Here is a 23,612-nt window from a genome sequence, read left to right as displayed (position 1 = left end):
AATCTGTTATAAAATAAGGTATACGTGATACAATAGGTGCGACTGTACATTAGTTAGATCTTGATAATCGCTGCTATACTAGCGGCATACTCCATTAGATTCACAAGTATCGATCGATCACGTATCACAGACAATTGATCAAAACTAATACGAGCGATGATTGATCGTAATTACTAGCAACAACAACTTCTCTGGCCAGTAGTGGACTTTATGTCTAGGCAATAAGGTTTACGTGGTGTGGACGATGTTACTTCAGTTCGACGCCCGAGCGGTCAAACGGTCTAAGTATTATACAATTCGATATTCGACTGTACCGCTAACGGCTAAACATATGAGACATGGCCATGATAAAGACATCTCGAGAAGCAGAACACAGATTAATCTTTACCAAACTTGCAGTTAATAAGTTATATTGAGCCCCAGTTGGGGCCTTGGGGCTAGTAGTAATACAGTTGAGTCCATAAATAAGTATGTATATACATACTACCATCTGGCATCTGACACAAAGTCAAACACAGGTCATAATTTCGATAACTCTGTTACATTAGCAATTTACAAGATCACGATTGTATCATCATCGTCGAGTTAACTAAGAATTCTAAAAAAAACAATAAGTAAACTTTATTGCAAGGATATAAGCTCCACCGAAGGTCAGTTAGGAGCGTTGCTATTAGTAATGATTGCAAATTAGGACTGACCCTGCATCAGTTGCTATAGAGTTGATTAAACTCATGAACTGACCGTGACTCATTGAAGCACACAAGCAGCCTTCAAATTAAACTACAATATTTCACGCGGACTTACTGACCTTCAGTGGGCCTTATATCTTGGCAATAAGGTTTACAAATTGTCAGTTCACCTGCATAGAACATTTGTGTTGTTCGCTAACGCTAAATATCTATTTTGAAATAATAAATCAATGAAACGGGCTCATCAGCGGAATACTTCGATCGCTAATTTGCCGAAATGGTTTAGTTATGTTTACAACTGTTATGTGCAACACGGAAATGCACCGTTTGTAGAAAGCGAGAAATGCTTTGTAAGTTAATTATGTCCGCTGCAATTACTTGCAGCTGGGTCCTTAATTGTGTTGCACTTACGTCTTTTTTCCTAACAAAAATGAGTCCCAAAATTGACCTGTGTCTGATTATTAGCATACAAAGTTAGTTTTTGTTTCATCAGTCACATTACTAGTTAGTTACTTACTTCTCAATAAGGTGAGGTGAGTCAAGGCCGAAATGTTAAATTTTCTATTATACCGAGCAAACTTTATGTTACTGTGTATAGTGCATTCGTTCGTTACTTTAATTATTGATATTTTTAGAGTCAGACCATGATAGTTCTGCATGGCATATTAATGACAAAGTGTGGTATAATTTATATGGAAATATGACATTTATAATGAATGACGCTCCCTCAATTTGTTTTGTTGAAGTCAATGCAAAGTTAGCTTAGGCGGACTCTATATAATTACTTGATCATTTGCACGAGTTACACAGTGATAAAAAATCGAATCGAAAATTTGATAAAAATAAAGTAACATTTTTGATCGCGTTTTCCGCATACATATTTCTGAACTCACCGTGCCACACACAAGTATTGCACGAATGCGCCAGATTCGCGGTGGCGATGACCACGAAACTGCCGCGTCATCAGGTATAATTACTATCTTCGTCCAATACCGCTTGTCACGTTAGATATCTCAATCAGAAACTTAATTGAGCCGACCACACTCATCGAGTCTGATAGGTGGTCGTGTGAAAAGTTACATGTACAGTCAGCTTCAAAAGTAGCATATCACACTATGCGTCTTTACAAGTTTACACACGACACGCTTTGTTTTAATATAATTATCGATGAAAGTTAAGACAGACTGACCATGACGCTTCTCATCTGATTCCAATGCCTGAACAATCATGAACTAACGAATATCTTGCTATCTAGACCAAAAAAACTTGCAAAAAGTGGTATGGGGTGGCTAGCGTGAAGACAGCCACCCCCATTTTGTTTTTAAAAAAAATCGATGTTGGAATCGGGTCATTACGATTTTACCTACTGAACAAACGTGAACTAACGATGAACTAACGATATAGATATGCCATTTGCGGGCAAACGATATGGGGTGGTCAACTTTACGAGCATAAAATCGGTATAGTACACTTTAGATCAAGTAAACACAACTATCAATCATTAGAGTTTTAGAGAACAAAATAATTAAGTTCTAAAATTAGTCGCAAACACGCATTTGGCGTAGGATCAAAACGTAAATAAAGAAGATAGTAGAATCTTGCCTTATCTACGTTATCTGGCGAGCTTTCGTTTTCATCGATCTCTTTTCTAGATATTCTGGATTTTTAATAGCTTGCGACTAGATTTGAATATATCATTGTGTACACTGTGAACTATCAATTCGTAACTCATACGTATTACATTTACCGATGGTTAATAGTCAAGAGTGCTGATGTATTACAGAAGTATAGTCCAACACGAGTCTTATAATAGTATTTTATGCAACCGTTGTTTAAGAGGGGTCAAAAAAGGCGAGTGGCGTGAGTTAATAAAGACGCCACGAGTATTTTTTGACTCAGTTAAACAACGTTGCATACAATACTTTTTCTACGACCAAACACTTACTTTGAAATCTAATTGTAAATTTAACAAATATTTTTCATGTCATCTAGTGGACTTCTAGAGACAAACCAAAGAAAGTCTGCAGCGCTAGATTAAAAGTAGTTTTTAAAAATCAGTATGCGACAACACCACAGAAAATGGATTAAATAGTCTTGATACTTGTGAAATTTCTACCATATTTACCGTCTATGAAAAAATTAAGCTGTATGCACAGCTTAATTTTTATGGTAAAATAAATTTCATTCCAACAATAGATGTCACTATTAATATGTAGACATATACTAATATTGATAAATAATATTGGGAGAATGTGACATTTGGCTTCATCAAAATTAATAAGCTTTTGTAATATCCGCGACGGCGGTAAATAGGTACAGAGGGCCTACCGCGAACACCGAAGTTCTCAATATGCGAGCATCTTTCTCTTTTACTCCCATTAAGGCGTAATTAGATTGACAGAGAAATTGCCCGCAATTTGCGAACTAAAGTTTTCGGAAAAACGAAATAAACCATTAAAACAATAAACATATATTAAAAATTAATTTTAGCTTTAACTAGTAGGTACCCATGCCGTGAGCATAAGCATGGAGGTTGTGGGTTCGAGCTCAAAACCCGGCTAGTACCAATGAGTTTCTCGAAATGTTAGAGGAAGTTCATAAGTATGCCTATACCTATTAGGTGTGTTCAATTTGCTGTGAAACCTTAGTCTAAACCAATATTATATTATCTAAGTAGGTACATATGGTGAAGTATTAAGATGTTTCATTCCACTTACCCGTCATCAACTCCAAATTTTGTAAACATTGTCGTTTTTCAGCTTGAATCGCCTCGTGCTGACTTTTTACAAGTGTAAAATTATTCGTCATGCGGAAAAGTAACTCCCGCACGCCGGTTTTGTAAGGTTTCACCATGTTTATTCCGTTCAACACAAAACACAATGAATATTTAAACGATTTGACAAACACATACCATAGTGCATGACGTTTACCGACTGCTTAAAAAACATTGCCATATGTAGTTTTTTAATCCTTTATTGTACAAAAAGACATATTAAAAATAACATACAATATAATAATAACAGCATAGGTACCTACAGATCCACAGCGCAGGCTTCGTCATCATACAGAAAGCTCATCCACCTCAGGTTTCGTCAAAATAAAATGCATTTTTTCACATATGTCATCCGCAACACGCATCGTCAAATTATACAGGAAATTGGTCATTACAAAATACATAATAATAAGCCATAAACCTATATCCTAATCCGGTAAGTACCCGGCACAAATGTCCCCAAAATACCAGCGGCGTTCCCGCGCTGAATAGCCAACGATATACGCTGGACCAGGTACGAACCAGACCTAGGATCGCAACCCCTATCCCGCAAGCGTTTTCCCAGGTCCCTCACAAAAACCTTCGCCTCGGAACACCAAGGACCAGCCGACTCAACAGCGAGAGGGACAAAATCGTAAACCGGCTTCAAGTTTGAGTACTTGGCATGTTTCTGTCTCGCGGCGTTCTCCGCAGCCCCCCCGGCCGCCCGTATTGTCTGTGCAAGATGCGATGCGGCAAAGGTGCTCACACATGTAGCATCCCACAACAGACTCCGACCTTTAGCCCAAGGAACAAGAGTGAGACCGTCTGGCCTCTTCCCGTCCGTCCGACTAAGACCCTGCGGTTCTAACACGCACGGCAGGTTAGCCAATACCATCGCTCTGCGCACAATATCATTAATCGCATGATGTCGAGGAAACCTGCCAGCACACCGCGCACAACTCAATCCATGGTGCCCGTTTGCCTCCACCATCACCCCACAGACGCACACATGAGGCTCGCACACAGTACACCCGAGCCTTAAAGCAGCACCAATCCTTAGGGAATCGTTATCTAACAACGTCCCCAAGTGCGAAGACGGCAAGGCGTGCAGCCAGGCCCCAGACTCAGGTGCAACCACCGCTTTTAACCGAGCCAGCTCTACCCCCGCCGCGCCTCCCAGCAACCGCTCGTACATCTGACGGCATAAAACGTCATCCCAAGACCTCTGAGCCCCAAGGTCGTCCGGCCGCGCGTCGTCAGAACAGCGAACAGACCACTCATCCAAAGCAGCACCCAGAAAAGGCATGTGAACATCACCCTCACTGATGGATAAAATGCGCGCCACCAGACCCCGCGACGCGTGCGAGGAAGCAAGAAATGCTACAAGCCCCACGTCCTGCATGCGACGTACTCCCAAACCGCCATGTCGAATGGGAAGAGCAGCCTGACACCACTGAGATCCCTCAAACCTGACATTAAGGATGGACTCTAAACCGCCTTGGAGTACCTGATCGAACTGCAACACAACCTGCATATGCATCCACGTCGGCGCCGTTCTCAAAGTGTATGTCACGCGTGGAATCGACAAACAGTTACGCAACAACACCAGAGACACGTGCGCCGTCAAATGCTGCAAGTGTTTCACAGATTTTTTAATTCGATGTCAAATTATTGCGCTGCAGACTTTCTTTGGTTTGTCTCTACCTACGGTATCTACCTGTTTTTAGTGATTCTTGTGCTATTACTGATATTTCTTGAGGCGTAGACACTAAGTTTTTGTCTTCATCCATTTTAACTTGAAAGACACACTGTTTTTTAACACAAAAGTTAAGTTTTCATTCGACAGGCACAATAGTATTCATATTCAAGATTCACAATATTCAAGAAGTAGCAAAGAATGGAGGGTACGAGCGGGAAAAGAATGAATGTAATTTAAAAAAAAAACATGTCTATGGTTCACTTATTTATCAGATATGACATTCACACCCATAAGCGAGAGCGAGAAATATATATTTCTTTCTCGCTCTCACTTATGGGTGCGACGAACCAAGGTCGCGTTGCGGTGCGACAGTGTGTTATGACTATAAGGTTGGCAACAATGTACTTTTTAAGTGGCCATTACACGAAAAAAGAGCCAAAAAGATACTGCGTGTATGCACACATGCTTTTTTAGGGAATAGACTAAAGACTTGTCTTGACAACTTTAAGATAGGGTTTTAAAGATGTGTGCACGACCCTTTAAATGACAAATAAAAGTACGGGAGTAGAAAAAATGTATAATATCATTCATTAATTATCATCAAGAAACACGTAAACAATTTGAAACTACATACATTTATATGTAGGCATTTCTTATCGTTAGGACTAGGGCGGTTATCGTTACTGCGGAGATCGGTCTCGAAAACATCAGTCCAAATGCGGATATCTCACGAATTTGGCGTAAACGTTATGTTTTCTTCAATGCAAAGTCACGAAATCTAGACTTGTCCATATTACATATTCCACTAACAGATAAAAGGTCTTCTCTCTACTTTGCCTGTAGTAACACTAGTAACAGCAACACTCTTAATTTAACTGATTTCGGTGGGCCTCATACTATAGCAATAAGGTCTACAAAATGTCAGTTAAGTGTGGACGATGGCACTAATGTTGGTGTTTAATTTAATAAGACGCATCGGTTCCGAAGCTCGGCCGTTTATTTTGGCAAGAATTACGAGCGCGCTCTGGTCGTTCCAGTGACAAACATGCCGCTCATATATTATTCGACTAGTCTCCACACATCGTTTCCGTGCGCAGTGTCTTTTATTTTCACAAGCGTTTTATTTTATTTATTGTTCGCGAATGTTAGATTGGATCTTAAGCTTAGGTTGCAGCGTTGCAAGCTGCAAGAAGATAAAAGCCATTCTGCGCTTTGGTAGGTAAACAAAGTCCAGTTTAGAAATACTTTCAACCAAACCAAATTATTTCACCAAACTTTTCTACCAAAGTATTTCATAACAATGTTCCTATCCTAGAGCCAGGGACCTGTACAACCTGAAAGAATAAGCGCCCCTGTAGTGTTTTTTAAAAGAAACTTTTGAATGGACGTCAAGTTAATATCGCGAAGTTCAACGATTTAAAAACTGAAAGTATAAATCCATCATAATAAGAGTCACGCCATTATGAACGCATTACGCAACATTAACCGACTGCAACGGCGACAATTAGCGAGGCGCATCGCACGCGCGCACTTCATATACCACATTGTGTAAATGTGTACGAGGGGTATTCAAAATATTCTCGGTATGAGAATGAAAACAAACAAGTACGAAAAGTTTGATATTTTTATTTTTCAATATACTCCCCCCCTATGTTCATACACTTAAAAGATCGATCAATTATTTTTTTTAATCCCTCGTAAAAATATTTTTTATCTTTCGTGTAAAAATGCTCCTCCACTGCCGCCTTCAATGCTTCATCGTCAAAAAATTTATTTCCACGCAGATCCTTTTTAAGATTGGGGAGCAAAAAGAAGTCGCTGGGGGCTAAGTCCGGACTATACGGTGGGTGAGTAACAGTTTTAAACCCACGTTCAACAATAGCTGCCTTGGCAATATGAGCAGTATGGACGGGGGCGTTGTCATGCAGAAGCAGAATACCTTTGGTTAACTTTCCTCGCCTCTTTTCTTTAATTACATCCTTTAATTGACGTAGAATGTTAGCGTAGTACTGTCCTGTGATATTTACACCTTTTTCTTTATAATCGATTAGTAATACTCCTTCACAATCCCAAAATATCGTGGCCATGACCTTGCCAGCTGAAGGGATGACCTTCAACTTCTTGGGATGAGCTGAACCCTTAATGTGCCACTGCATGGACTCTTGTTTACTCTCTGGGTCATAATGATGAACCCAGGTTTCATCTCCAGTAACTATTCTTTGCAGCACCTCATCAGGATTTTCACCGCACAGGTCAATAAAATCGGAACAACAAGCTACACGCATGTCTTTTTGAAGCCGAGTCAGCATTCGCGGAACCCATCTTGCACTTACTTTTGACATATTAAGATGGTCATGTATAATATCATGTACGGTACCAATAGAGAGATTGGTTACTTGTGCTATAGATTTTACCTTCACTCGACCATCTTCCAATATAAGTTTTTCCACTTTATCAATATTTTCTTGTGAAGTAGCTACTACAGGCCGGCCAGGTCTAGGGTCATCTTCAATACTCTCCCTTCCGCGTTTAAACTCGCTTGACCACTTTTGAATGGTAGATAAAGAAGGAGCAGACTCACGGTAAACACAATCCATTTCCTCTTTTATGGTTTTTTGATTTTTACCCTGTTTTGTCAAGAATTTTATCACGCATCGATGTTCTAATTTAGTTAACATTGTCAATTCGCACAGGATGTTCATGTTTGTTCAGCAATTGCAGAAAAACAAAAGACTATCTCGGTTCGAATTATACTTTTTTTTAATGTCAATGAATAAACCTTAGCGGCCAGTAACGAAAGAAATTTTAGAAGAGGTCGTAAGATATCAATACCGAGAATATTTTGAACGCCCCTCGTAGGTATAAATAAAGTCATCTGCAATCATGTTTGATAGGACAAGTCGAACACTAATGTCTGACACAGCCATATCCTATTTGCTGGAGGTGTATTAAAATCCTTAGCACTTCAATATCAGTGTGAATCAAGTGTGAATCAAAATAATCTGTAATACACAGACCACACTGTCCACTCTTATTATAAAAGATAGTAACTCCACCGAAGGTCAGTTAAAAGTGTGTTACTATCATTTCGCGGACAAAAGAGAGCTTGTGCAGCAGATTTGTTTTCTACGTTTATTCTCTGACCGTTGAAGCCTGTTATTTCAGTGGAATCAATAACTCGTTTCATATAACTGTCATACTCATAAACTCATTATTTTTCACAAACAACAACAACAACAGTGCACGCCAGGACAGTTCAACAATTATCATTCCTACCAATCCAGGCAACCCACCAATCAAATGCGTATTGTATACCTACCTACAGGTCGCGTGTGGAGTCGCATTTAATGTCGCCGGAGGGAACGAGCCACTGACATTGCTTTTCGAAAAATGTTACAAATACGCGGAAATAATTATTAGAATATTTCCTTTTATCTACTTTACTACTAATTTACTTGAAGCCAACGCAGCATCGTTAATGGTGTGATGTAATGTAACCTGTCAGTTCGTCACTCTTCCTTCCTACTTAGTTACCTTAGAGCCTTTTCCCACTGAGTTCCAGTTCTGCGGGAACGATTTTTGACAGAATCTCGCTAAAATCATAGGTGTGTTCACACGCATTAGATTGAATCCCTTTTTTTGCGGTAGAGTCGCCATCAGATATGTATGTCGGAGCGGCCAAGGTGTTCACAAATATGTACCTACACAAAGCCTCTAATATCAAGATATTAAAGTCCATGTTCAGATATTTTATAGCAGTTCGGCAGCTCCGACATATCTGATGGCAACTGTACAGCAATGAGAATAAGTATACTGGGCACATCCAGCAAAAGACGGTATGCAGGAAAGTAGTGGAAACACTCCCATTAAACTCTACAAATGACAAATATGGTAAGTATTGGTATATGACAAAAGTAGCAAAATTCGATGGAGCCCATGTGAACGTTAGTGTGTATATGTATAAACACTTAAACTAGTAAATCCTGTTAGAAAACCGTACCTGCAAAAAAAAATACAGGTTGTTACCGTGGGAAAGGGCTCTTATAATCTAATGAGTATACATCGGCCATTCCTTGGTCTACTTCTCCGACTTTCCACAGTAACACTTAACATGAAACCATTATTATTGTCACATAATATCTGTTCTCAACTTCTCATATTTTGGTTGAGCATGTACTTTGACCCTCCGTGGATATATGTTTACAATGAGGTTTAGGAGTTGTCAATATAGTGTGTATTTGTATACCATCGAGTATAGGTATATGGAGGTAATAACTATCGTCGTAAAGTTACAGATAAACAGTATAATCGCTATGTTATTAGGAAGTTCATTATCACGACATTGACGACGCATGTGTAGACGTATATACGAGCCTATTGTGGTCGTTCATTGTACTAACACCGACACTCAACCAACCGTTGATACTCCTTATATCCTCACAATACGGTTGACGAGTGGTTACTGTGTTGCCGAGTGGTAGACAATAGTAAACGCCCGGTGGTTATTGCCCCAGCCGTCACGGCAGCGAGCGTGTTGACATTTCCACACAACCCACCGATCTTACTACTGAGCTGTTTAAATTTAATCTAAATTAAACCTTGTTCCCATTCTAGAAGTTTTTATTTTAAATTGCATAATTCCATGTGATATGAGGTTGCGAAAGATATGGTGAAGGTAAAGTGAGCTATTAAATTTGAACCTTCTTTAGCTTGGTTTAAGGCTACTTTTTCCTGCGTTGAACGAGGTAAGAATTTGCTAAAGTAATGTTTGTACAGAACAGGCGACTCTTGACAATAAAGGTTAGTTGGGATGCTAGGTGGCTGGGATATAATAGCTGTCCTCGGTCCTGTCGATCTTGGAAGGAATGATAATTGGTTGACCTTGCGGGAAAAACTATAGAGTAATCATTACATTATTACCCTTCTTCCCTTTCCGACATCTTAACTGACCTTCGGTGGACCTTATGTCTTCGCAATAATGTTTACGATTTATCGGTTAATAGAGTAGACAATAGTATTAACTAAAGCATGTCTCGCCCGCATGGGTGCCGGTTACATTGTCGTAAAAGATGGTTAAGGTAAGGATTATAAAGTTAGCCATAAGGCCATGACTGTAGCAGGAGAAACAAAGCTACCTGGTATTATAAGGTTCAGACGTAGATTCAATTTAATTCCCTAAAAGTCCTATTAACCGTGTTCCATTTAAACACCTACTTTACCTGCCAGACAAAGGAAAGGACAGAGACGCAAATTCTTCGGATTAGTTGCTAAGAGGACCCCAGGCTCCCATGAGCCGTGGCAAAAAGCCGAGATAACGTGAGAACGATGATAATGATGTTTAGATATTTTTGAGCACACAACTAAAAAATTGCATACCTATTAACTTAACTTATCTACTTAACCCAGTTTATGGGGTGTTCTCTAAATAGGCGCAATGGTTTTATTTCTATGAATACGAAAGGGTGTAGCAGGATAAGCCTTCAAAAATTGCCCCCAAAGCTTTGAGTTCAAAACTACTACCAGTTGATGCCCCGTCAAATGAAAATAATCCACACCAATTTTTAACCCTCTACTGCCGCCTGGAACCCCGTGACATTCATTTAACCCTAAAAAGTTTTTATTTTTTTTCTCAAAAAGTATAAAACGGACAATTATGAAATTTTTCATAAATGTTGATGTCATCTATACAAACTATCAAAAAAAAAACTAACTCTCTACTTACTTATTTTCCTAGAAAAAAACCTAAATAAAAAAATAAAACACCCTGTATATCAGTTCAAGCTCGTCGTACTATCACCATTTTTGTACTAATTATTAACCAACTACCTATCTACATAATATACAGGGCGTCCCACGGCGATGCCACATGGAGGGAAAGTACCTTAAATATCATAGATAGCATATTTTGCTGAAAGAAGACTTCATTTTATTTTTAAAACTTAGTAAAGTTGCATTCATACTTTTTTTTATAAATTTTATGGAAAAAAATTATCGCGTCATTGGAGGAAAAGTACCTTAATTGTTGTAAATGAACATCTTACTGAAATAAGACATTATTTCAATTTAAAAAAATAAGTTGAATTGCATTTTAAATAATTTCATGTTTAAACCGGGAATCGAACCCGCTACACGAGAAAAAAAAAATACCCTGTAGCTTTGTCATATCGATCGAAAGGCTTCAATGTGAGAATTACTTTTTTGCTAAATAACGAAATAAAAATAAAGGCCATGCATTTTAATATTTTTAATACAAAATTAAATCAATTTATCAAATGCTCAAAATGTTTTCCATCCTGTTCAATACAAAGTCTCACTCTTTTCATTATTTCACTCCCTGTCGATTTTTTAATTATGGTGTGGTGGATATTTAAAATAATACGCCTAAGTTCTGCTTGTAGCTCGTGGACATTTTCATACTGGTTCTTGTAAACTACATTTTTTACATAACCCCATAAAAAAAAATCTAACGGGGTAAAAAATAATGGTCTTCCTTTTGTTTCCAACACTATGTTATTTGGCAAAAAAATAATTCTCACATTGAAGCCTTTCGATCGGTATGACAAAGCTACAAGGTATTTTTTTTTTCTCGTGTAGCGGGTTCGATTCCCGGTTTAACCATGAAATTATTTAAAATGCAATTCAACTTGTTTTTTTAAATCGAAATAATGTCTTCTTTCAGTAAGATGTTCATTTACAATAATTAAGGTACTTTTCCTCCAATGACGCGTTAATTTTTTTCCATACATTTTTTTTTTCAAAAAAAATTAAAAAAGTATGAATGCATGTATTTACTAAGTTTTAAAAATAAAATGAAGTCTTCTTTCAGCAAAATATGCTATCTATGATATTTAAGGTACTTTCCCTCCATGTGGCATCGCCGTGGGACGCCCTGTATAAGTTTCATGTAAATAACATGTAACGGTTTGCTATAAAACCTCGTTTGCGCTCGGCGTTTTGTGCTGGCCGGTTGCAAAAAAAACATTACATTTTAAAAATTCCTTCAGGAATCTGTCACATGAAAAATATGGTGAAGGTTGCTCTCGTATTTTCGCAAATTTTCTTTGATATATATTAAATGTAAAATACTAAACTTGATTGAATAACTTTAGATCACAAGTTGTTGTGTTCACAAGCTTTTATTATGTTGTGTACATTTCCCCGGATCGGGTAAGTGTTGTGAATCTTTGATCTAAGTTTCTTATGGGAATAATGTTACGTTGTATTCTTTTATGCTGTTAACTAATCTGTTCTTTTCTGACTGCTTCATCCGTGAACACTAAAGAAATGCTAAAAGGTTAACTTTCCTGATATTTCTTTCCTTGCGGGCCGGATGACGCAGTCACCGTTGTGTGCATACTCTAATAAGACCAATATTGCTAGGGATCAAGTCTGGGGTTGACTCTGAAAACCCACTAGCCTGCACTACCCCGGGTTGCGCTATGCGCATGCTCCACAATCTGGAAGGTTTCCATTCCGAGCTGAGGATCCTGGACCACAGTGCGGAGCCTTCTTAGAATACTCTGGACCTGCGACTGCGATGCTTGCTTTGTTCAGCGGAGCCATCTACAACTGCCCGCCTGCGAAGTAGAGTCCCAGGAAAGTGCCTCCTATTAAAGACTTGTTTCATTATTTTATTCTTGCCGGCTCAGTTATAAGAACTCACGGCCCTAGCTAACTTATTGTAATTTTAAATACCTAATATTAATTAACTTTTCTAAATTAAACTTTCATTTCCTTCCTACCTCTTTCCATTTTCATTTCCTTCCTACCTCTTTCTAACTTTCATTTCCTTCCTACCTCTTTCTAACCCTAACTGCGACGCTAAACGTCACAAACAAAGGTGGAACAGTGTGAAAATATAAGTATTGTTCATGCCTACATGGTACGCATGTAGGCATGTAACACGCTTACCTAACTTACGATGACGATATTTAAAAAAAAATATCGGCCCGCCTAACGGGACGCCATTCGTTATTGTTTTTTTTAATTTGCAAAGGAGGATGAATGAAACTCATTAATACTTATTCGTGCAAGTATTTTTATTTATATATTTTTAGTAACGTAACATAAGTGTTACTCCATGACAACAAACTAACTATAAGATGCTAACTACTAACATAAAATACAGCCTGTATTTAGTCTTCATCGCTGTTTTCATTTATTACAGTCAGATTATCTACAAAACAATCAAATATATTTGTGAGAATTTCTGCTGGCTTTATAATTCTAGATATATATCTAGCATTCGTTAGATAGTAAATCACTGCAGCAATATGTGAGCAACAGCCTGCAGTTCGGTTTCCATTCGGGCAAGTGCAGTAATGGTCGGTGATGCTTGCGTAATTGTTTTGATTGGGAATGTAACGAATGAAAATATGATAAGTCTTTTTATTTATATGTCGCGATTTGATATGAATTCTTAGAATTTCATTTTCCTTTAAATACTCTATGTTAATTGACCCGTCCGGATTCTGTAGTTCCGCTAAGTAGCATATTGATTGTTTTAATTGATATGAACCTCCGAAGAATATATGCAAATCATCCTGTGTCAGCTCTGGAAAGTCCAATAGGTACGTAGTACCTTTTTACAAAACAATAAAGTAAAATAAACAGAAACACTTGTTCGAATAAGTATTAATGAGTTTCATTTGTCCTCCATTTCAAATTAACAAAAAAAAAATGATTACGGATGGCTTCCCGGTTGGCGGGCCGATATCTTTTACTAGTGTCGTCAACGTTTGGTAAGCGTGTTACATACATGGTACGTACTGAACAATACTTATATTTTCACACTGTTCCACCTTTGTTATTTACATGAAACTTATATATTATGTAGATAGGTAGTTGGTTAATAATTAGTACAAAAATGGTGATAGTACGACGAGCTTGAACTGATATACAGGGTGTTTTATTTTTTTATTTAGGTTTTTTTCTAGAAAAATAAGTAAGTAGAGAGTTAGTTTTTTTTTTGATAGTTTGTATAGATGACATCAACATTTATGAAAAATTTCATAATTGTCCGTTTTATACTTTTTGAGAAAAAAAATAAAAACTTTTTAGGGTTAAATGAATGTCACGGGGTTCCAGGCGGCAGTAGAGGGTTAAAAATTGGTGTGGATTATTTTCATTTGACGGGGCATCAACTGGTAGTAGTTTTGAACTCAAAGCTTTGGGGGCAATTTTTGAAGGCTTATCCTGCTACACCCTTTGCCATTCATATTTCTATAAATAATCAGTACCCGTAGGTGTAGGTGATATAAATGTTTGCCAACGCGGTGATGGAACAACTTATGTCCAAAATAGATGAATTGACTCACTGGAGTATTATGTAAGCTGGAGTCATCTCTGGTACCTGGCCAGGTATGTGGTAAACAGGCCAATTATAAATATATGTTATAAATTATTAGGCAGGTATTTTTGTAGTATTCATAAATGAATGGTATGTGTTTATTTAAATATTTGGAAATGCCGGTGACGTTTTTTGTGAAAATTAAATGTTTGCTAATAATTATATGGTATCTATACTTGCATGCTTATAATATCTATTACTTGCTGTCCAAATAAGGAGAATAAGAATAACATAAAATGACACGTGATTTTGTAAAAGAAATAAAGTCATTCAATTCAGCGTTTGAATAGCATAATTCGCACTTATTAAAGTCAATATAACTTACTATACACTATAAGTAATAACTTGAAACGTGTTGATGTAAACGTGCAGTATTGAATTGACTTTAAGTTTAAAGTATACACCTTATACCTTTGCAATAAAGATTATGATATGAGAGTTCAGATAACCTCGTCGGCGATACGTTATCGAACTTACCGGCGAATCTGTAAAAACTAAACTGAATAAAGATGAGGCACTTTAAGAGATAAAAAAACACGAGGCAGTTTTTCACAAAGGTAAATTCGCTTCGGTGCAGTATAAACGACTCAGTTATTTATATTGTATGTATTACTTTGTATTATAGAACAGATAGGTTATCTATAGAAAAGTTATTTTATTGTACAAAAATCTTTGAGGGAAATATAATCAGCACAGTTGTTGGTATTATACATAGAATATATTCGATTTTACACATAAATAGTACGTTTTATGAAATGATACTCGTGGATAAAAATCAGCAGGCAGTACAGTATACATAACTACAGTCAGCAGCAGAAGCGAGGTGGTCCAAAATGATATGAATACATTTTTATTGTCTAATGATCAGTCAATGTTGTTTTTAGTTTTTCCACGGCCAGCAATACGCGCCCCCTTAACTTGCTCGTACATGGTTTTGCCTCTAGTAATGTTCTAAAGCCTCTAAATCAGCCTCTCTATCACACTTGCAATATTTTAGCGAAGGTGACGTAGATCTGGACGTTATCGTTAGACAGGCCCTCAGATGATACCATGTTGTCTTGACAGGTAGACAACCTACCGTGTTGCGTCTTGCGAGGGTGCACCGCACGTGCGCGATCAGCTGGCCGGGTCGACGCCCGCCGGGAGCAACGCTCGGAGAAACTCATTGACATCACACCATTACATTCGGCGCAAGATATTCTAAGTACATATTAGCTTAATAAGGATCGATGCCGGGACGATTATATAGATTGATTAGTGTTTTGTTGTACGATACTTTTGCTACTAATCGTAAGGTAGCAGAGTTGTATGAATGAATTCGTACTGAACACTTATCAACGTGTAAACAGACTTGTACATTACAAGAGAGTACCTACTCAACTACTGAAGTGACCTTCGGTGGACAATTTTTTGTCAGTTAACCAACGAACTAACAATGTGAACGATGAATCGAGTAAAGTATGAATGTAGTAAATAAGTAAGTAAATAAGCGAGGCTCAAGCGCTTAAAATACGCCAACCAGGAACCAGCGTACGATTTTGTCCCGATCGCGGTGGAAGCTGCTGGGCCGTGGTGTTCGGAGGCGAAGAAGTTGGTTGGAGACTTGGGGCGGCGTCTACGTGACAGAGGGTGCGATCCACGTTCAGGCTCCTACTTAGTCCAACAGATATCGCTTGCCATCCAGCGCGGTAATGCCGCTAGTATCTTTGGCACTTTTGGGCTGGGTGGGGGTCGGAATGGGGGTGATAAGTAGGTTAGTTTATTAATAGTGTGCTTTTAAGGTAGTTTTAGTGTCTTTGTTTGTATTTTTTGTAATTGTATTATTGTATTTGACATTTATAAAATAAAGTAATTAAATGTATTAAATAATGATATTGTCAACAGATAAAGTTCAGTTATCGAAAACAGTTTTGATACCAAAATCAAACTATAACTTTGACGTAATCGGCCTCGGCCCAGGAATAAGTAAATCCAAGATAGGTATTTTTAAAGGCTTTTTGACGGGCCATCGAAGGTGATGCTCATGACACTCATGACCCGATCAGTGTAGCCGCTACTATATGACAACTACTTACGAGTATTAATTACATAGATGTACTTTTCATTATTATTGTTTCTCTGTTTCAAGCATTTGGATTTATTACAGGACATTCAACTGTGTTCTGTAAGGCAAATGGGAATGACCTATCCTCAATAGCCCTTCGTAAGCACGCGTCACGCTCCAAGCGTGCACTATGGCGGATTAATGAAGCATAGTCCGCGAAAAAACTAGCACCGAGCGTGAAGCGCAAAAAGTGCGAGTTTTGGAATTTGCGCATGATTTTGGGCCTGACAAGATCAACCATGGAATATAATCTGCTGTTTGATAACGTCATAGTTCTGTACGGCAAATGAGAATGACCTAACCTCAGTAGCCCTTCGTTAGTACATCGCGTCACACTAACGAGCGTGCCCCCTATGGCAGATTAATCAAATTTAGGAGAGGGCAAAACTTAGGGAAGCGCTGATGGCCTAGCGGTAAGAGCGTGCGACTTGCAATCCGGAGGTCGCGGGTTCGAACCCCGGCTCGTACCAATGAGTTTTTCGGAACTTATGTACGAAGTATCATTTGATATTTACCAGTCGCTTTTCGGTGAAGGAAAACATCGTGAGGAAACCGGACTAATCCCAATACGGGCCTAGTTTACCCTCTGGGTTGGCAGGTCAGATGGCAGTCGCTTTCGTAAAAACTAGTGCCCACGCCAATTACTGGGATTAGTTGCCAAGCGGAACCCAGGCTCCCATGAGCCGTGGCAAAATGCCGGGACAACGCGAGGAAGATGATGAGGAGAGGGCAAAACTTAGTAGGGTAGTAAATCTCTCCTCTCCTGGTTTTAAATCTCAAAGAGTATCTTAATTTTGTACTGAAATGACAAATGAACACCATATTAGTTTCTGAGATAAAAAACAAGGTTTCATCCTGAATGCCAGTATAATATTACTTCCTTGTCCTGCATACTGCATCGCGGCGCTCGCGTGCGTGCGTCCTTGGTGAGTTGATGACTACTTATATAAACGTTCAACTCGTTTGTCGCAACTTTGTTTGTCGGGGCGTTCCAATCGCTCGCCGATCATTGCCAGATTCCCATAGGAAATTGACGTTTATGGTTGCATCTTCACAGTCCAAATTATATTATCCTTATCCTGTCGATGCAGAGTGAGCTAAGGCGGCCTTTAATGTATTTCCGGCTATACTGCCATTAGGGCGTGATTAGAAATCGCCCTTAACGACAATACCTGGCATTATCTTACAGCTTACCTATCTATACTTAATTTCCTAGAATAAGTACTTAACAATAGATTGAATTAGACATTGGGTTCTTTGAAATCACGATTTGAGTATAGCCAGTTCACAGACATCTTTACAAGCCAACGATCAAAAAATATATTTACACGCCTTTAAGGGTGGTATTCCACCTGTCCAATATCTAGGTCCAATGTGTATTTGCGTCTCACATTTTGCTTAGTGAGAGAGTGAGACGCAATGACATTGGACCAAGAAATTTTACAGGTGGAATACCATCCTAAGATACTAACAATTAAGGTTGTGTAAATATGAACTATGAACTCGACCACATTGTAAACGAACAATTCGTAAGCAAAGGCAGGTGAAGTGTTACTATAAGTGAGGTCGTTTTAATACTTAATTTGCAATCAAATTCTCTCCTTTCATTTATTATACCTAAAAGACCTAAAACATCGTCCGTCTTCCTCAAGTGAGGTCACCGAATCACATCCAAATCGATTATGTGACGCATAATAATTTGGCATGATCACACCTAAATGACCATGTGCAAAAAGACGCAAGTCATTTTAAAGACGACAATATCAACTGACCATCAGTAGATCCTATGTATTTGTAATAAGGTTTAAGACTAGTCAAATAACAATGCGGACGTTGTAGAACGCGGTTTGGTTTTGGCACAGTGTCATTGACCCCTGCGCTTGACCCACATGGCTTACACGGCCGTGCGGACTGACACGGATAGGCGCAGGCGCAGCATCCGCGGCTGCCCATTTGAGGAAAAGGCCATTGGGTGGCAGCGAAGGCTTTAAGGTGTTAGGGCGCGTTTACACTGGTTACTGGCGTATTCGACAGTCCATGCTAGTCTCTAGGTCTAGAGTCCCTCAAAGCAAACTTTGCACTAACTTGAACAGAATAAAGTGAGGAAGTGTCATTATAAACTTCATGTTTTGATAGAACTTTCACATTATAATGATGACATCGCCACAATTTGTCATTGCAAAATGCCATGTCGTGTTATCATCTTTCCTTGTCACACGTTGTCACATTTGGCAACCCCCTACGGTGGTGAGACGTCACATGCCTAGTTAGCAATTTTGTTTTAAAAAAACAGGACAATTCAACTTTATAAAATCAACAACACGAAAGCCGATTAGAAATAAGTAGTTTGCTCAATATGGGATTGATTCCATTACAATCTCATGAACAGGTATCCAATACAAAATAGTATCCTTACTTTACATTTTCACCGTTAAAAATATTAGGCGCAATTTTTAAACAATCAAATATCAAGTCTATTTTCAAGAAGGTATGAAGGTTCAAGGCTTCGTCACACAGGCGCGTTATCCGAGCGCGGCGTGAGCGGGGCGCGCCGCTTTTACATACAAAACAGGGATGTTGCGAACATCCGCATCCGCATCCGCAACCGCGGAACTTCCGCATTATTTTCAACATCCGCATCTGCATCCGCATCCGCATAAAATCGATGCGGAGCTTATGCGGATGAGGATGTCGAACAAGTCAGTACATGAACGTCTTAGCGACGGCGTAAGTGCTAGGTAATTTCGTCATTGCCTATAAGTCCTATAACGAAATCGTCTAGATCCAGAAAAGTCGGCCAAGTTACTGTGTATTAAATATAACGCACCTATATTCTTGCTCAAATACTGAACGATTCGTTTTTTTTAAATAAAAAAATACTAAAAATGTAATATTTCACGTTTCCTAAGTACCTAATCTTGACATCCGCATCCGCATCCGCATCCGCGGATGTGAGCCTTTAAATATCCGCATCCGCATCCGCATCCGCGGATGTCAAAAAATCTGCATCCGCAACATCCCTGATACAAAACGCTCACGGCCCGCCCGGAAAACGCGCCTGTGTGCCGAAGCCTTTATTTGTATTTGCAACGATACAAAGATGTTTACTCAAACTCAAAACCAAATTATTCATGTGTTAAATATTCAATACCTAATCATAATATGACAGCTTGGGTTGAATCACAACAGTACAACACGGGTACATCTGTGATCTGTTTAATGAACTGCAAATAAAGGTGTTTCTACACCTCACTAGCTTTTGCCTGCGACTTTGTCTTGGTGGGATATGATAATGATGATTTATAAAAGTTATCTCGACAATTCGTACGGGTGCTGTACGAATTCCTCAATCTACTCTGAACTTTTAAACAGTTACTAAGGGTTTTAAATTAATTGACAAAACAACTGCTTCTGGGTCTCAATGTCCTTCCTCTGGCCTCTAACTATCTCCATACCAAGTTTCATCTAAATTGGTTCAGCTGCCCACCAGTGACTATGAGAGGCGAACCCCTTCCTACCCAAAACTGCGTCAAATATCTAGGACTCGACCTCGACAGAAGACTGACCTGGGCCAACCACATCAAGACGAAAAGAAAAGAAGCGGACATCAAATGCAGGAGCTTATACTGGCTGATTGGAAGACAATCAAATCTAACACTCAACAACAAAACTACTCATATACAAATGTATAATAAAACCGATATGGACCTACGGAATACAGCTGTGGGGATCAGCCAGCAACTCAAACCTAGAAATACTTCAAAGATTCCAAAACAAAACCCTAAGAATGATCATGTGTGCACCATTATTGGTCAGAAATAGTGAAATACATGAATACACAGAAATGCCAACTATAAAACAAGAGGTAAACAAATACTGCAAAAAGTACAAGGAAAGACTTCAAAACCACTGCAACGAACTAGCCAGAAACCTGTTAAATGAACAAAACTACATACCGAGGCTAAAATGGCACATTCTAGGGCTAGATCAGAGACAATAAGCCCCCACGCAAACTGGTGATGGTGCTCAGTGGAACACCACCCTAAATAATAATTAAAAAAACATAAACCATCTGATTATGGCTAGAACAGCCGATTGCAGATTTAAAAAAAAGAAAAAAAATTGGTTCAGCAGTTTAAGGGTGAGGAGGTAACACAAAGACAGACCCTCAGTTTTATAATAATAGTAGGGATTCGTGACAAATAAAGCAGGTCTGTCTGGTGATCAGTGGAAATATAATAACCAATTCGAATTTGTAATGATTGGGTCTTATTTCGTTTTTGCCAAGCACCACCAACAGTTTGGCAGTAAATCTAAATACTTATGAGGAATATACCTAACAAGTTCCTTGCTTTACTTGCTTCCAGGGACCACCAGTTAAAAACGACTCAAATAGAGCAACAAGTCAATTTAAAGGAGTTTCAAACACTAAATAGGCTAGATAACTTTCAGGTTCTATAAATTTCATATGATGACAATATGGTGGTGAGTACATAATCAGTTGCCATCAGATATATTGAAGAGGCCAGGCGCTCACAAATATCTGAACATGAAACTAGTGCCAAGACATGCATCACTGAAGTTTCATAATTGAATTGAATTGAATGGTAGGCACCATTGAATCATCAATATTCTTGAGCACCTTGGCTGCTCCGATATATCTGACTACCTATCCACTTGTTCTACAAATATTTTTATTATTCTGCCATATCTATGTATAAATATTCCTATGTAAGAATTAAATTGGATATTCCTGTTTTGAAGCAGATGAGGCTCATAACTACAAGTACAACCCCAGGTGGCCAGGATACCAGCCCTCAATTGAGCTATCAAGACTTACTCCTCCGCAGCATGTATTTCTACCATATCCTGTATTGTATCTAATAGAGTAAAAAGGTACAGTACTGGTCAAAAATATATCACCTTCAGGTTTTTACAGCAAACCTTTTTAGGTTTCCATAGGCAACTAGGAACCTAGAAAGATGTTATACTTGTATGTGTGGAAATAAAAAAAAAATCTACCGGTACTGTACATACAAACATTTTCTATGAAAAAAGCGGGTAAAAAGTTATACATCTTAAAAGATGTTGCCAAGAATAGGGTTAGGGTTTGAAAAAGTTTGAATAACACTAAGTTAGCAGGTGTTCCAGACATAGTGATAAAACCATTAGTTAATCACTGTTAATAACCCAATCTAACATTTTAACCAATGATTAATACAACCACCAAACAATATTAAAGAAAGATGTTATCTCTCTTATCAGTATTGTATACATGTGTTGTTAAAATAAGGTAAGATGGCAGATAATAATGCATGTTTTAATAAAAATATTATTATTACAACGAATTTGATAGAAAAAAATGTTCTAAATTTTTATTATTATTATTAAAGCCTTTTTTATACGAATTGTTAACATTTCATTTAACAATTATATGTGTATGTATATTTCTATATGCATGTTCGTAAGGTCTTTTTGACCTAGGCCTCTTCCGAATCGCCTTTTTCTAATATATTTAAATATTTGTCCAACATTTTCTTCCATTCTTGTCTATCTATTGCCATTTCTTTCCAGTCTTTTCCTATTGTTTCTATTAGGTCTTTTTCCCATCTTGTTTTCATCCACAAAGAAATGTTCTAAATAGCGGGATTAAATCACATTAATAAATGGGATGTGGTGGCCAACTGGGTTAACAATATTTATCAAGGTTTAAGAAAGCTTAGTCACTATGATTGGCAAAAGATCTCTCAGTATAGAATAAATTTAAAAGTGGAAGAATTACTGTCTTGGGTGAGACTTGAACTCACGGCCTCTGGATCGATACTCCAGCGCCCTGCCATCTGAGCCACCAAGACCTCATCCATAGCCAGCAAATATTTCCACCATATGGGTCACGGGGGTTAATAGCATCGATCGCAGACGTTTCTGCTTGTTAAAAATTAAAAATCTCTAAGTATGTTATGTTACCAATACTATTTTTGGCCTTACAATGACCTGAATTACCAATCAAATTGGTTAGATTTAATCAGATCCACAAAATACTTGTAGGATGTCTTTTGAATATTTTATGCCAATTATATTAGTAGTTAGTATAGTGTACATTTTTCCTGTTCATATAAGTCAAACTGTATTTGTTTACCTTTACACATAAGCATGATTTAAATGTTAACTATACAATTAATGATTGCATATGCAACAAAAAATTAGTAAGGATACGCATGGATTCAGCAAAAACCAAAGAATTTTCCATAAAACGAGACAATGAATACATGTCATTTAACAGTAAACCTGTCCAACTGTCAAACTAATTCCAATTGAACACAATGCTTAAATGAGCTAAAAGGGCCCAGTCATCACGCATCAGCCTCGCGGGTCACAAATATAGCAGGTATTGCACAAATCTACGCAATAAAGCAGTTATAACCTAGAAAGAATGGAATAGTTGTGGAGTGTACAGTTAGGTAGGTGAACTCACCGACAGCCGCGAACTCGTCGGGCGTGCGGCCGCCGGCCAGCAGCCAGCGGCACCAGTCGATCGTTTCCCACTCGTCGATGGCCTTGCTGGGGTTCAGCAGCACATCCAGCAGCGGCCCGAGGTGCTGAGGGGACCCGCTCGCGCAATCCGCGCTGATGTACGCGGCTGCACCTCTCTTGCCCTTCTTCATCAACACTTGTGCCGTCGAAATCGACATTGTAATACTTTAAATTCACTCACACACAATGTACACATAAACCACCGTATTATTTCGGTCACTCACGGAAGAAACACCATTTCAAGTTTTACATAAGGCAATGAACTGTGGCCCGTAACGCTCCCGCGGTCAAACATCGTGTGGGCACGTCGGGAAAACACTATCCGTCGAAACTCGCGAACCGAAAATCCAATGATTAATTAAATATATCAGATCCCGATAAAAATAACTTTTATTTCGCAGAGAAATAAGCATTACAGAAACAACTCGATCCTTCGTGTTTTTTTTTAATTGTTGAGTTGAAGGATGGCAATAATTGTCATT

The 23,612-nt window shown here is 38.5% G+C and overlaps 1 protein-coding gene across 1 annotated transcript in view; it reads right to left on the bottom strand.

The window, feature by feature from the left end:
• LOC134652852 (E3 ubiquitin-protein ligase Ubr3) overlaps positions 1-23,602 on the bottom strand; it is a 103,043-nt gene extending 79,441 nt beyond the window's left edge. Inside the window, exon 1 of the mRNA XM_063508051.1 lies at positions 23,072-23,602. Within this exon, the coding sequence (XP_063364121.1) occupies positions 23,072-23,288 (217 nt within the window). The 5' untranslated portion in view covers positions 23,289-23,602. The remainder of the gene's footprint in view (positions 1-23,071) is intronic.
• Positions 23,603-23,612: the final 10 nt, after the last annotated feature.

This window comes from Cydia amplana, chromosome 12 (assembly GCF_948474715.1).
Source record: "Cydia amplana chromosome 12, ilCydAmpl1.1, whole genome shotgun sequence".
NCBI classification, from domain to species: Eukaryota; Metazoa; Arthropoda; class Insecta; order Lepidoptera; family Tortricidae; genus Cydia; species Cydia amplana.
The sequence above is the reverse complement of the archived record's forward strand: the minus strand, read 5'-3'. Positions and strand labels throughout refer to the sequence as shown.